Genomic DNA, 15,460 nt, shown 5'->3' on the forward strand with positions numbered 1-15,460 from the left:
TAAATAATAATTATATACACCTTACACAATGGTTTCACATTTGAATAACAAGTTATTATAATACTCAAGCCTTCATTTTTAATATATAATTTTAATTGAAACGTGCCAAAATCAATTGGAATATTTAATTTTAATTGAAAATATCCACTTTTAATATTTTCAATCTAATTTTAATTGAAACGTGCCAAAATTAATTAAAATATTTAATTTTAATCAAAAAGCTCATCTATTTGGGGCTTTTCTCCAAAGTGCTTTTATTTTTTTTTTTTTCAAACGACTTTTATATCTCTTGTAATCTGATAAATACCTCTTATAATCAATTTATTTTTTTTTCAAACCACCATCGAACCTGCGTCACCCAATCCCTTACCTTCGTCGTGATTGTCGATCTCGAAAAAGGGAAATAAGAGTAACAAAAGTGAAGGTCGATAAAGGGAAAGAAGGGTAACGAAAGTAAGAACAATCTCGAAAAAGGGAAATAAGAGTAACAAAAGTGAGGGTCGATAAAGGAAAAGAAGGGTAACGAAAGTAAGGACAAAGACGAAGACACGATCGAACATAATAAAGGCAATAAAGTGAAAGTGATGGAAGATAATGAAAGATATTTATAAGACTACAAAATATATGGATATAAACTGAAAAGAATAAAAATAACAACACCTTCCCACAAAAGTTCAAAAAGATAATTTTTTAAAAAACTCACCCTACGAATATCACAAAAACTCAAATTAAATCTTTAAATAAAAAAAATACGTAACATAATAATATTTATGAGAAATTCAATAAAGAATTTATTATATTTAAAAATTAAAATCTATCTATATGTTTTTAAATAGAATTAAATTTTTAACTTTTAGAAAAAGTACTAACGGCATCCAACACTAGTTAATTCACCGAAAAGGCTCTCCATGCAACTGAAACAATGGCACTGAAGAGTATTTTTATCGAAGATAAGGGTGCAAATATTGAAAATATAAAAGAGCAAAAATTCAACTCAATAGGCCCAAACATCAGTGACGGCCAATTACCGCAAAACGAATTAATAAAAATTTAGTGATCCAATATGTTTCACCATTCAGATAAAACTACCGTTTGAAAAAATCTCTTTGATGCATTCATTGTTCAGAAGCATTACATTAATCCCTCCATGCCTCTTTGGAAATGCCCCAATCCTGACACCACTGAAAAACTTTGTTCCATGTTTGTGATGGTAATATCAGACAACCAATAACTCCACAAGTGTAACATACCTACAACCCCCCCTCGTATACATTTTATTTCTTCCTTCATCAGCATCAATTTTATTTCCTGCTCTAGTACAATGGCCTGCTGCCACGGTCCCCATGATCTGGATAGTTCTCATTACTATTGTGCTTGTAATATCACCAACTGTTGTTTGTGGCCACCAAAACATGGGTGACAGTCAAACCGCACAATAAAACTGCAACAGTTGACCATGTGGTCACAGATTAGCAACCAACACCAACCAAAATATCGCAACGTATGTGTGTATTTGTGTTTGTGCCATATGTCTGCCAAAGAACCTTCCATAGAGGTGGTTGCCATGAAAGAAGTCATTTCTAGCTGTTTATTTCCTGCAGCATTAACAATTGCTCTCGAAACCTTGCCCCTCTAAACAAGTAGCAGGACAAATCCACAGAAAACAGAATAGGCTTTTCTCATCCTGTCCACATTTTTAAAGATAAGAATTTGTCAGCTCATACATTTTTAACATAAAGATAAATGAAAAGAAGAACATGTAATCCTATTGCTTACCAGACATGATTGCAAAATTATACCGGGGACAGTGTCTGGTATACTCCAAACGGAGCAGATCCAAGCTGAGCCCCATTGACAGTACCTGCGACAATGCTAACACTTTAATCATATGGAGTTAAGATGTAGCAAATAGAGAAACGTACAAGTTTCAGCGATGAGTTACCAGCAATGTTGTTAAAATAGGATTGATGAAACTCTCCGTGGGGAGAATGCATATGCGAGATAAGCAGATTGCGATGATCAGTTATCAATTTTATTGCTCATTTCATGGTACAACTATCAGCAAATGCAAAATGTATTCTCAAAATCTATTCTTTAGACCACTTGTTTCCAAACCTTTGATCTCATTCTAAGTCATTCTTCTCTTTCCCTTCTATTCACTTGAATAATGGAACAACAGGAAACCAATACTGAAACAGTTAATCAGTGAGAACGACCATCCAACTTCTTCAACAGTCAGATACTATTCATGTCAAAGTTGATTGTATATGGACAATAGAAGGACAGCACAAGCATAAAGATGCCAGAAAAAACCATGAGAAGCTCGATGAGACCCTACACAGCAGAAGCACCTCTGGGTATCTGACCTTTCACCATGTTACCCAAACAGATGGCTGTCCTTAGCAGATTTGAAGCAGCTTTCAAAGAATCAATCATCTGTCACTATCTCAAGAACCAGCAGGATATTTCTTTCCCCCCCATCTCAATTAGAGTCGTAATTAACAAAGTTATCATTAATTCATGTTCCTAGAGAAACAATGGAAAGAGTAGACATCTGCTGCAGCATTCCAATATAGAAAGAATATTCTCATATGATACTGTTGTTTGTATGAAGAATAAGTAGACATCATTGGACAAACAAGCTGCATTCAGCAATACATTTCCTAACTAAGTACAAAAATGTTTGGAATGCGATACATATACCATTGGATTTTGATGGTACTCATGCAGTTATTTCAAATATTTATAACTGAAAAACATAAACATGACATTCAATTCAGTCAACATCCTCAAAGTGGGCGCTATATTCAAAGGTAGACTTCATTATCAAGGAGATATCAAGATCCTCTCCTAGAGATGTTACCAATAACTCAATATGCCCGATCGATCACAGGTGATAACCTGATTAAAAGGCTTAAGCAGAAAACCTAAGCGTAAATCTAATAAATTCATACTGTAACAAATTAAGCAGAAACATTTTTAAAATATCATGAGTTCTCAACAAACACACAATATATCATGTGCAGTTCAACACTAGCTTTTAAAAAGAGCATGCATAAAATGTTCTCACCATCCATTGTTTAACAGAGAATTATAAGCCTTTTTCTTGTAAAATTTAGGCTTTCAAATGACTCTCCTGTGTTTTGGTGAAAAATGGCACATAAAATAGTTACACAAACAGAAGCAGAGGAAACAATAGAAAGCATCACAGCTGAAAGAAAAAACAAGCATAACGATGACAATTTAACAAACCAGCATATTCATCATTATTCTGCTTCATTGCACAAGCACCTATAAGATATAACAATTGTCTTTCTTCATAACTTGTTAAAACTACTTGCTCTTGTTGCATTACTCAAAATGAGAAATATTCACATTGTCTAAAATCTTATTACTCTTTACCACTTCAAGGAAAAGCTAGTCTTAACAGACAAGATTACTTTGCAGGCTCCCTTCTGAGCAGCTGCGCTCTTATATGGCCAGAAACTCAACCATAGGCAGTGCCTCTGACAAAATTGCCAGAGGCAAATAGAGTCAGACATAATTAACTTGCATTGCTTAAAAAAAGTACCATTTGACCCCGTGACAAGCTTCACACAACCAACTCATCACCATCCTAAAGGCAGAGATCTCCAAATGCAAGATCAGATAATGCTATCAGCTACAACATCCACAGAAATGTCTTCATCTAAGAGAAATTTCTGTAGGCAGTTAAGAAATGCTAGTCTAAAATAATGTAATATTTAAAAAAATGGCTTAAAATCTCAGCCAAAACATACTATTTCAACTGATAATCATCATTCTGTTTGTGGAACAGTTTGATCCGGGAAAAATAAAGACTAAGCTTAGCTAGCTTTCTTCCTGACTTGATAGAGTTTTGAGATTTACGACACCAGACAAGAGGGAGCGGACAAACCTGATGAATAAAATGGTTAATTGGGTCAATTTGTTGTTTTTTTATTTTTTCTACCAATCTCGTGAAGGCATGACTTGAAGGAAAAGAGGCCAAAGCTGTTATCTCTGTGACCCCCCACCTTGTGAAGCAAGCTCAACCTGAATCCACCAAATGTCAGAGGAAAAGCCTAGTTGTTCTGTTCACAATCTGCATCACTAAACTGCACACTGCAAAACTGATGCAATTTTAGAAGGCAAATGGGATACTGCTGAATAAGATACATTTGAGACCTACTATGGCGTATCCTTATAATTTCCAAGGAAACCTGGCTATAATTACAATCGAAAACATACAAAATCCTCTTTCAAGTCATCAGTTCAAAAATCCCACTTCAAACATATCCATAATAAACAAGGGCTCAAGCCTCAACTCTCTTTATGCCAACAAGGAGAAGACTAAATAATAACCAGATGCTTAACTATATTAAAAAAGGACAAAGAAATAGGGGCAGTAATAAAAGAAAGAACAAGTATCTATGTCAATTTAAACACCTACACTTCATGAACTTATCAACTACCAATTATACAGAAAAAGAAAAAGATGCTGGTAACATTGACTTGCTTATTATGGTCAGGTATCTAACTTATGATAATTAAGGGTAACTATTGTCTTGCTGTATTTCTAACCTAGATTAAGCATATGTAATCACATTATTATACAAAAACATTAAAAGAGGGGGAATATATACAAAATAAGAAACAACAGAAAATATTACTGTCCAAAGCATTTGCTAGTATTTTAGAGCAAGTGCATATGATGTTATCAATATGCACATGAAATCCTACAAAATGACACAAATATAAGATGTTGAACAAGTTTTGTCAACAGAAGCAATCAAATATGACAAGCAACAAGAAAAAAATTATGAACAAATGAAGTATGTTAATAAAAGCATAAACAAGAACAATTTATCATCAGAGAACACAATTATTTTTTCACAAAGAAACAAAATATAATACAATGACATTTATCACTCAGGCAAAAGATTTATCAAAGACTACTCCATGAAAATATTTGAAACTCAAAAACGATTTTAACAGAAAACTTAGCTCAAATTTCAATAACACTCGAATTATTCTATAACATAAAAAAGTCGGAGTCCCTCAATCATCCTATCCCAAGCATGCAAAACCAACATGGAAGAAGATGAATTTGAACCAAACAATATGAAATATACCATGTTAAGTAATCATATACAAAGTACCACCTGTGATATGTTGACCAGCTACATCAGAACCAGTGAACCACACGATTACATTTTCCAACTCAATCACAAACATGAATGGTGAATTCAACATTAAGTATAGAAAGATCAAACCTCACAGGATACATGGATCAGATTAAAGTTTAAAGGGGCTTTACATAACCTACAAATTTGAGTTCTTAACCAAATCCCACATGACTACATGAGGCTTAATGACCTCGGTCATAAATATGTCAAGCATGAGAAAGAGTCATACTGTGAGGGAAGGGAACTGATCCATATGGGAGCTACTGGTACCTCCTTTGCTACAGCAATGTCTGGAATGCATCATACAGTATTCATTGCCACATGCAAGGACCTGTGTGTCCATGCTACTGCCATATCCCATGCCAATGAAGTATTGTCAGTAACAATTCTGTGCCCAAACTAGTAACAGTCTTGGCATGCATTGTCATAATGGACAGCATATATTGCATCACATATATATGTTCAACTCATCTTAGGTCCCTTAACAATTTTTCAAAAAATAAAAATAAAAGAATAGGACATACTACCTCATATACATTATGATAAATGGAAGAGATAGTCACCAGAGGAACTTCTTTCAATTCACCATTTAAATAGATTTACCTTGTAAATATTATGAATAATCCAATTAGAGCAAAATATGGCAGTTGGGAATGGTCTGATAGCCTACATGCTTCAAGAGACTATTGAGTAAAACAGCGAAACCAATGCTCCATTATAGTAAGAACAGAAACACTTTATGGCTTTAAACTAGAACATTGAACAAGGACCCATAACTTTTTAATCAAAACACAGATTCTTTGTTGGAACTAGCAATAGCACAAGGAGTTGCATAAGAGTTTACAAAAATACTTAAATGAGTCATTTCGAAGCTACAACACCCTTTGTATGTATCAGCCACATTCAACCCTATGCAAACTAGGTCAAGAAGAGGTTGCCGGTCACTATGGTTTTTGCCACATGGAACACGATCGATGTAGTACAAACCAGATTATTTTAAACATATTTTCACTTTAAAGGTCAGCACTCGAGGTCACTACTAGTTATTTTCATAAGGTGGCAGTTGGCTTTACTTGTGTTCTGCGTTCTTCTACCTTTAAAGCAGGAAGTTACAAAAACCTGCAAAAGCCCTGTTTGCTAAGCTTACACAAATTGTAAATTTTAAAGTTATATAACATTGTGCAAAACTTCAGGAGTAAAATTGTTCTACTTTTGAACTTTTTAAAGCAGAGAATTGAGTGAGTGACCATCTAACTTTCCCAAATATGGAAAAAAGGAAAATCATGAAGCAAGAAGTTTGTTCCAATGCCCTGTTGACAAACAGGATAAAAAGCATAGAAATCAGATGTGTCATTTGTATCGGCCAACACATCCAAGGAAGAAGGTAATTATACAATGACTCCTTGGACAAATCACATAAAATTTCTCTTTTTTGTTCTTTCCTTTTTGAAAAGTTGAATCATTGAACAAGCCTCCCATACTGTTTTCCACATCTTGCTTTCAAGACCCAATAAGAATTTGCTTCATATTGATTTACTCCTACCGTCTAATAATAAAAATGGGATCAAGGTGCATGAGTTTCAATTATGTACTTCCAACTGTTAGTTAACATTAATGATATTAACATTATATTAACAAAATATTCATCTATCTTCTAATTTTGTATTTACCAAACATCACTCATTTTTTATTTCAAAAATAGCTATAAGTTGTAACCATCAAACAAACTTTCTAAAAAAATAAAAAAACCCTTATGTTTTTTTCGTTTCAAAAAAATATAGATATATTACGAAATACATGAAGTTTCAAAGTAGGTGAATCCTAACGTTCTTAAACTCTATTATATATTTCCGGCTGGTAACGACCATTTTCTCCAAGAAACAGTTTGACAAGTTGCTTGTTATTAACCCCATAAAAGGGTAACCTACTGGTGCAAGTTTCTTCAAACAAACCGTAGATGGCTCAAGGGGGAGCTGATCCATTTCGAGTTGCTTTGAACCAAACAAAACTCAAGCATTCACAACACTGACCATACTAAATGTTTGCTCTTTACTCTTGCAAAGAAAAAAGCAAAAAAAATATTCAAGAAATGGACTTTCAGATGACATGTTTCATACCTAAGGTTTTTCACATAGCTCAACAATTGGGAACAGAATTTCCACCAAATTTGATATGCCAAGAAATACTGTTACAATTCCTCACTGCAAGCCTGTTTAAATGAGCTTTACAGCTGAGCAAGATCATGTGGCTTCTCCATAGCTTCTCTAAGTATCATTTCTGCTCTCCTCTTCTTGTCATCCTTCTCATCATCCCTCAAAGGCCACGAGTCTTTTCTTGCATCCAAAGCATTAGAAGATAATGATGCAGCTATAGATTTCTTGTCAACTCCAATCTTGAAATGCACTGTAGGCCTGCTTCTAAGAACAACCTTCTTGTCACTAGCACTATAGTCAAGAGAACCCACCTTTGCAGCCTCAAAGACAGGAGCAAAGGTCTCAAGCACCGATAACCTTTTGCCAGCATCTGCCTCATGTAGACGAGCATTTTCAGATACTGCTTTTTCTTTATATGGTAAAGGTGGGGCCAGAAATGGGTTGCTACCGACTACCTGCTTCCCCTTCCCAACATCACCATCACCAGTTGGTTGAAACCCAGCTGCTTCACTGGAGGCAAGTCGCTTCTGTAAGCTTAACAAAGACCTTTCTGCCTTCCTCCGCTGCCTTGCTTGTTCGACCTTGTCTGTTTTGGCATCAGTGGTCCTCTTGTTCCAAACAGGCGTGTGGACATAGGTATGAGGATCAGGGAGCCTTGGAAGCCAATCAGGTATGTGCTTTCCCGGTGGTTCTTTGTTAACCTGAGCAAAGCTAGGTGTAGCCTTAGGTACACGAGGAATAGGGAATCTAGGAATGGGCTGAGCAAACGGGACTTCCTCTTTAGTGCTAACAAAATGAGTGATCTCTCGAACAACACCTGAACCAACTAAGCAATGGTGAACATCAGATGCGCCAGAAAAACCTGCTTGCGAACTCAAATCTTCTAAGCTCTGGATGATATCAAAAACATTGCAACTCGTTCTACCAGCCAAATGAGCATAGAAACTCGCACTTTTGCCTAGATCACATATGTACCGGACCGTGACCTCCGTGAGGGCGTCGACGGCAGAGTAATGCGATCCCTGAAACCCGACGGTCTCACAAATCTGGGCGACGGCAATCTTCACAACGGCACGGCCGAACTCGTCAGTTGCCGATGACGGCAGACTCTTCTTCAAGCTGCTCTGCTGATCACTTTCACTCTCCTTGCCACCATCGCTCATGTTCAACTGATCATATTATCGGCGCCAAAATCGGCGCCAGAATCAGGGGCTTGGCCAATCACCACCACTCTCTGCCGATCCGCTGGACCTCCGAAGCTCAAAGGGCAAAAGTGTGCGCGATCCTGGGATGGGGTTTCAACAAGGATCCTTTAGGAAAACCCTAGATTGCAGTATCATTCGTACCAATATCCACTACATAGAGCGCTAAGGAGTTCCTGAAGCCGGTGGGGGACAGGTGGTCGCCGGGGCAGCAATCCGGTTCTTAAATGCCTGAAATCGGTAGAAGGTCTAACCCAAGAACAGCAAGATCTAGGGTTTGGGGTCAAGAGGAATTGATAGCGACGGAGCAAGAAATGGGACAAAAGAATCAACGGTTCCAGAGAAAAGGTAGTTGGGAACAAGAAATAGATCAAGAAACCCGCGATAAACCCTAAAATTTCGAAAGTGAAGAAGAGAGGGAGAGTGATCGAGAGCAAGAACGCAAGGGTGGGTGGGTTATTTGTAGAGGAAGAGGAGGGTGTGAGATCCGGGGTTGGGTGGAGGAGGCGTGCTCCAAGTGACATACGTGGCGAGCAAGCAGGCGTGTGGAACACGGGGTTGTAGAGTTCCTGCGGAGCAGCAAACCGCGGCCGATGCGGCTGCCTACCTGTTTCGAGGGCCACAGAGAACAGGCTCCGCCTCGCAAACCATAGAGGAACAGATAACGCAAATGGGCCACAACATCTCTGTCACGTGGAGCCCATCTCTTAAGACTATTCCGCGTGCCGTAGTGGTTGGGTTCATGTGGACCCATCTGTGGGTCAAATCACGTATGTCATATGTGGTCATCCGCCCGCAAACACTAACGGGATCACCCTTGAAAAATACTCCGGCTGACACGTCCTCTCAAGACTTACTAGTGGAACGAGAAAGTCATGGATAACGCGATTTAGTTGGGCCCCACTATGAGAGACCACGTCACCCCGGAAAACTTCAACGGACCATTCGCCACTCTTCGAGTAATCCCCCGTGTCCCTTAAACAGTGTGTTTCGGCCACGTTACGTCGTTTGAGTTGATCGCATTGGTGTCTGGTATTCTTACCGTGTCTTTGCTCACCACGTGCGCTCGTGCGAGGGCAATATCAAAGACGAGATAAGATTTAAGTAGATAGGGACCTTTCCGCCCTTGGATTTCGAGAAACACGAATCTCGAGAGCAGTGGGATTCCCTCATCAAACTATTGTTAGAAGAGCTCGGCGCTGTTTCTAATACCAAACAAAAGTCGTATTTTTCTGAGTAAAAACCTTTAAAATCACTGAAAAAATTAAAAAGGAAACCAATGGAATCGCTACTTACGTTGAATCACTACAAAAGATAAAACAAATTGAATAATTATTTCTATCATATTTGCGTACTATGTTAAAGGATTGAGCTGAGCTATACGAACTTTATACTGATCTATACTCATATGAAGAATCAACTTCAAAATGAAACAAATTAAGACTTAAATAGTTGCTAAAATCATCTATTATAAAATATATATTAATTATATTTTAAGGTTACACGTAACGACTCCATGGCCCAATGGATAAGGCGCTGGTCTACGGAACCAGAGATTCTGGGTTCGATCCCCAGTGGAGTCGTAAGTTTTTGCCGCTAATCGCGATGGTTTAAAAAGGAGTCGAAACCCTAACTTCGAGCCTATTGAATGCTCTAATCTTTGGCATATAATGACGTCTGGAGCTTCTCAGATCAACGACGAGCGGCGAGCGGTTGTGGATTCTCAACTCGGTAGATCTTTTCTGGCTGCCCTCCTTTTTAGTCTCCATATCCATCAGATGCTATAGACCATAGAAATCTCCTGCGAGTTTTTAGTTCAGACTTGTTCTTCTCCCCTTAGTGATCTGGTTCTTGTAATTATCTGGGCGCCTTGAGCAAATCTTTGTGGGGCTTGTTCAGATACAAGAAATTGTAGTTATACCTAAATTTCCCTCTATTCGGGGAAGTAGATATTTGGTCTCCGAAGCCCCAAACATCATCTAATTTGCTATTTCTATTATTGCTTGGATTGAGAAAGTATAAAATTATCATAGTGACTTTCACCAGCTTCGAGTATTTCAATGAAGTATAAAATGAATATTTCTCTGGGATAAAGCAAGTGCCCTGTTTTTTTTTTCTGAAGACTGTCAATCACTGGGATTTGGCGCTTCTTCTTTCATAATGTTGGTAACATTTGTGGTCTCTCTTGGCTATAGATTGACTGAATCATCAGCCTTGTTGTCTTACTAACTGCCCAATTCCACTGCTCGTTGACCTGCCATTAGTATTTTTAAAATGACTTCCTCCTCAGTAAATGGTCAATGGATCTGTAGTGGATACACCTCATCTTCAGAGCACACTTACTTCAAAAACCAAAGAAGAAAGAATAAATCACATATCTAGAATATGAGAAACATTGATGTTTTGGAAAATCAGAATTGCTGACCAAATTGACAAGCTCTCCCAAACAGCTACAGGTGAAGGATTTAGAAATAAAATAAGAAGCGAAAAGGGAAGAGGGAACTTTGATTATCGTATAAATAAACAATTTCTAAAAGCATAGTTTAGCCATACTAACAAAGAATGATCCTGAATATGGGGCTCTCACTCATACATGGTCTGAGGAGGGTCAATGTGTTCTGTTCTATTCTATGCAAGTGGAGAGGCTTTCTGTGTCTTGAACCTTTGAGTGAATAACAGGAATATAACTTATAATAATGCTAATTGACTGGACAATTTGTCCATAGCCATTAGTGAAATCAAGCCAGGTTGTTGTACTTGAATGTGATGTGAAAAAAGTGAGATTCTAAATAGGGTATTGGTGATCAAACTAATAATGTTGGAAATGAATGACTCTTGGAATTTTGAGTCTACTGAAATGAACATTTCAAAATACTTGTCATGTCTATATCTTGACACTTCTGAGATACTTCTTGGCAAGATACTTAAAAACATGTGAGGACAATTATTTCACTAATACATATATGTTCAATGTATTGCATGCATGTATCACATTTTATAAGCCTTCAAAACATCTAATTTATTGGCAATTTGCCTGTAGATTTGGCAGTGGACTACTTGTTAATGTTTCTTGTAATGGTTATGCTTCTCATGGATTTGTATGATGATTACAATGTATCTAAATTGTAGAAACTGAAATAATATTAAATAAAACATACCATGTCATGAACTGCTATTTTTTACATACCATGTCATGATGATTACAATTTTCTTGCTTGTGTTATCCATATCTTGTGTCATGATATCAAACAATCCATTTTTTGCCATAATAAAGAAATCATTTGAAGAAATCTCATAATCTAACCATGCTTTTAGAAATTGTAAATCATGCAGAGTAATAATTGCTAATATTTGCAGGTGGATCGATTCATTTTACATATGTTGGGACCACACATGTGTGTGCCATATTCATAGTATTGTGCAGTCTTTGGGTTGCATGAAATGCTTTCTGAAACTATATTTGTCCATTGACTGTTATATATTGAGCAGTATATTTGGCATTTACATGTTGGAAGCTACATCTATATTATCTTCTTTTTTTTACTTTACCTGTGAAAGAATGAATCTGTTCAATATTTAAGTAATCTTGTTGAGTTTATGATGACTTCGGTGAACAATTTTCTTTTATTTTGACATTTTTGCTATGCTAACTTATTAGTGTTTTTTTTATTTATGTTAGAGTAGAAGTAACCGAGCATTAGTAAAATCAAGGTCTCAAATACTAGTTGGATCTGTTTTATTGACTAATGTGTACTGGTTTGACTAATGGCATATTCTGATACATATATGATTACTGATTCCTGAAAATGGTATTGTATGAGATTTAAACTATCGATTAAAATATGAACAATGTCATATGTCCGTGGTTCTTTTCATTGTTTATTCGGTTTAGTTAATTGAGGGTGCATTTTTTCCTTAGTTGATCAGATATAGACCATTAGTGAAAGTATTCTGACATGCAAAAAATGTTACTTCCTTGGTTTCTTTGAACAATTATTATTTTTTGTTTTTTGTCTTATGTCCCTTTTAGTACAATCTACTGGCTGATTGCCTTGTGATTGGTAATTATCATCTTTATAATATTGGCTCTCTAAAGTTCATTCCATTATTATGCAATTGTAATCATCTCTTCACAACAAGTTGCTCACCAACCTTATGATATTGTTAATACTCGAATGATTTTGTTTGGTGTTTGTCTGAACTGGTACCTTGCACATTCATATTTCACTAGAAGTTCTAAAGTTTGAACTTAAATGTGGAAAATAACTCCCATAGAAAAATCCCATACATAGGTTGGTTTGGTTTTAAAGGCCATTTTTCAACATTAATAGTATTTGTTTGTTTTTTTGTATAAACTGATTTATTAGCTGAGTAGTTAGAGCATTGTGCTAAACTGCTAATAACACGAAGGTTGAAGGTTTGAAGTTTAGATAGATGTATGTATGTATGCATGAATACAATATTTTTAGAAAATAATAAGATAAACTTCCATTAATAGCTAAAGATTACAAAAATCTAAAATGAAGTTTGTGAAAGAAAATTATACGAAAAAATAATAATACATGCTCAGTTTACCTATAGATTGCAATTTTAAACATATTAAGCAGCAGTTGTTCACAAGAATGTAACAGGACCATGACCAAATAAGAAAAAAATGACTAGGATCAATAGAATTGGTCAGATTGGATGATTTTTCTGGTAAAGAAATATATAATTTATGAAAATAAAAATAAAAACCCCATAAATAGCAACACATTAGAAAAATCTAAAACGAAATTTGTGAAACATACGCATACAATATAGTCAAATTGCAATTTTGAACATATTAAGCAGTTTTTGTTCACAAGATTGTACCAGGGATCATATCAAATAAGAAAAATATGTCTAGGATCAATAGATATGTTCAGATCAGATTTATTTATGATAAAAAAATAAGAAATTTCAAATAAAAAAATGAAAAGGATACATTTGATCATTAGTTAATCAGATGTAAACCATTCTTGAAATTGCTCTGACATGTTAAAAATGTTGTTTTGTTTCCTAACTTAGTTGATTTTTTATCTTCAGTGTCACTACTATTTTTCTCCTTTTATTGGTGTCTACAAATTGATAGTAGCAACCATTTATAATTCAGTCTTATAAAGTCAACTCTTATGTTGAGATATCGGTATACTGATCGACCGTCAGTATGATATATACTGACATATCGATTCATGATACGATGGGGCATACCGACAAATCAATATGTACCGTCCATATTGATTTCCTATCGGATTGATATGTACCGCTCGTATCGAGCGGTATGTTATTGTATGACGAACCTATGTGCTATATACTTGTATTACATTCATCTTCTATATAATGGGTATTATATTTGGCATGTACCTCTTATTGCTTGTATCTCATGTATTCTAGATATGATGTAATTTTTTTCTTATGTATAGGACCATATAGACTCTAGTATACTTGTGTCATAGGTCCGACCATTTATCAAAACCGATATTAGGCAAAAATTTAAATCCTTAAATGAAATATGAGTCAAGCATCAAATTCATGTAGTTCTTGTTCATTATTTATTTGGTTTAGTGGTTTAATGATACATTTTATTTTTAGTTGATCAAACCTTGAGATGTAGATTACTATTGAAATTGTTTTGATATGTTAAAAATCTTGTTTTGTTTCCTAATTTCTTTTCGAAGTTGATTTTTTTAATCTTCTAACAAGGCTATGTATTTTTTCATATTATCTACTAACAAAATTGTCTTGCCATTATAATTTTCACTCTCCTACAATAAAGTTAATTATTTTGCGATTGGATCATCTGCTATAGTATAATCATATACTAACCTCATGATATTATTATATACTAAAGCATGAATGATTCTCTTTGATATCTGTATTGTGTATTATTGGAAGGTTTAATGTTCGATCCAAATGTTGAGGTTGGGAATTTTTAATTCTTTTTAATAGATATATTTAAGAATATTAGAGATAAATTTACACAGGGCCTATTAGCTCAGTTGGTTAGAGCGTCGTGCTAATAACGCGAAGGTCGCAGGTTCGAAACCTGCATGGGCCAAATAATATATCACATTTTTACAACATAATAATATATGTATAATTTTACAGCATTTATATTACTTTATTAATAGACAAAAGTTGGTAGATATCTCTAATGAAATTTGTTAAGAGCACACCTAAAATATTGATATGGCTTCCTAAGAAATTTGTTTAAATGTTTTATTTAATATATATATGATGTAACATATTTATTTGAGCGATAAAGATTGTTATCCGATCCATGTGGGTCTTTTTCCTTTTTTTTTTAGCGTTGCAGATTTATATTCACTAATTGATTTTTGTTGGCAAGAAATATTTTTTTTATAGGCATTAAAATAACATTCATCGATGAGTTTCATTTTCAGAAAATGAGTGTCCTTATGGAATTAAGTTGATTTATATCTTTTTAATTGATTAAGTAGATAATAATCTCTAATTAAATTGTTGTGAGATGTTTTAATATACGTTAGATAGGATAGTTATTTGTAGTGATAAAGATTATTATTCACTATATGATTTTTTTTTAGTAAATTCCTTAAAAAAACCTTAAGTTTTGTATTTTTCCAATAGAATGCCCTTTATTTTTCAAATGATAAGATTACCATTATCTTCACGTCTTTCTTTCATCGTCACCACCTTCACCCACTATATAGTCGATTATTACATTTGTCTTGTTGTGGTTGCCTTCATCTCACTACCTTATTGTGTTAAGTTGTAAGTCACCTCTATTATTGTGAGACTTTCATCGTCATCTTCGTTACCTTCGTCAAGTTATCAATATCATGGACTTTGCTGGGATTGCGTAAGTTGTGAGGTTACCCTTGCATTATTCATCTGTAAAATGTCAGCTTAGTTACAA

At 35.2% G+C, this 15,460-nt stretch overlaps 1 protein-coding gene and 2 non-coding genes across 4 annotated transcripts; 2 read left to right on the forward strand and 1 right to left on the reverse strand.

Annotated features, from left to right (window-relative positions):
* Positions 1-1,010: 1,010 nt before the first annotated feature.
* On the reverse strand, positions 1,011-8,990 carry LOC135623693 (transcription initiation factor TFIID subunit 8-like). 2 transcript variants are annotated; one of them, XM_065126939.1, is made up of 3 exons: positions 7,304-8,990; positions 1,777-4,122; positions 1,011-1,684 (listed from the first exon to the last, which is right to left on the reverse strand). In XM_065126939.1, exon 1 carries the CDS (start codon positions 8,500-8,502, stop codon positions 7,411-7,413), a length of 1,092 nt encoding a protein of 363 aa, XP_064983011.1. In that variant the 5' UTR covers positions 8,503-8,990; the 3' UTR covers positions 1,011-1,684; positions 1,777-4,122; positions 7,304-7,410. The 2 variants fall into 2 exon arrangements, with proteins under 2 accessions (XP_064983011.1, XP_064983009.1); XM_065126937.1 differs by having other exon boundaries at positions 1,777-5,533.
* A 1,061-nt stretch (positions 8,991-10,051) lies between these two features.
* On the forward strand, positions 10,052-10,124 carry TRNAR-ACG (transfer RNA arginine (anticodon ACG)). The gene has a single exon. It is a non-coding gene; the product is annotated as a tRNA-Arg (tRNA).
* A 4,422-nt stretch (positions 10,125-14,546) lies between these two features.
* On the forward strand, positions 14,547-14,620 carry TRNAI-AAU (transfer RNA isoleucine (anticodon AAU)). The gene has a single exon. It is a non-coding gene; the product is annotated as a tRNA-Ile (tRNA).
* Positions 14,621-15,460: the final 840 nt, after the last annotated feature.

This window comes from Musa acuminata, chromosome BXJ2-9, assembly GCF_036884655.1.
Source record: "Musa acuminata AAA Group cultivar baxijiao chromosome BXJ2-9, Cavendish_Baxijiao_AAA, whole genome shotgun sequence".
Taxonomy (NCBI): domain Eukaryota; kingdom Viridiplantae; phylum Streptophyta; class Magnoliopsida; order Zingiberales; family Musaceae; genus Musa; species Musa acuminata.

What these genes read in the sequence shown, in the direction of transcription:
- LOC135623693 (XM_065126939.1), bottom strand. Translation starts at nt 8,502, where the DNA reads ATGAGCGATGGTGGCAAGGAGAGTGAAAGTGATCAGCAGAGCAGCTTG.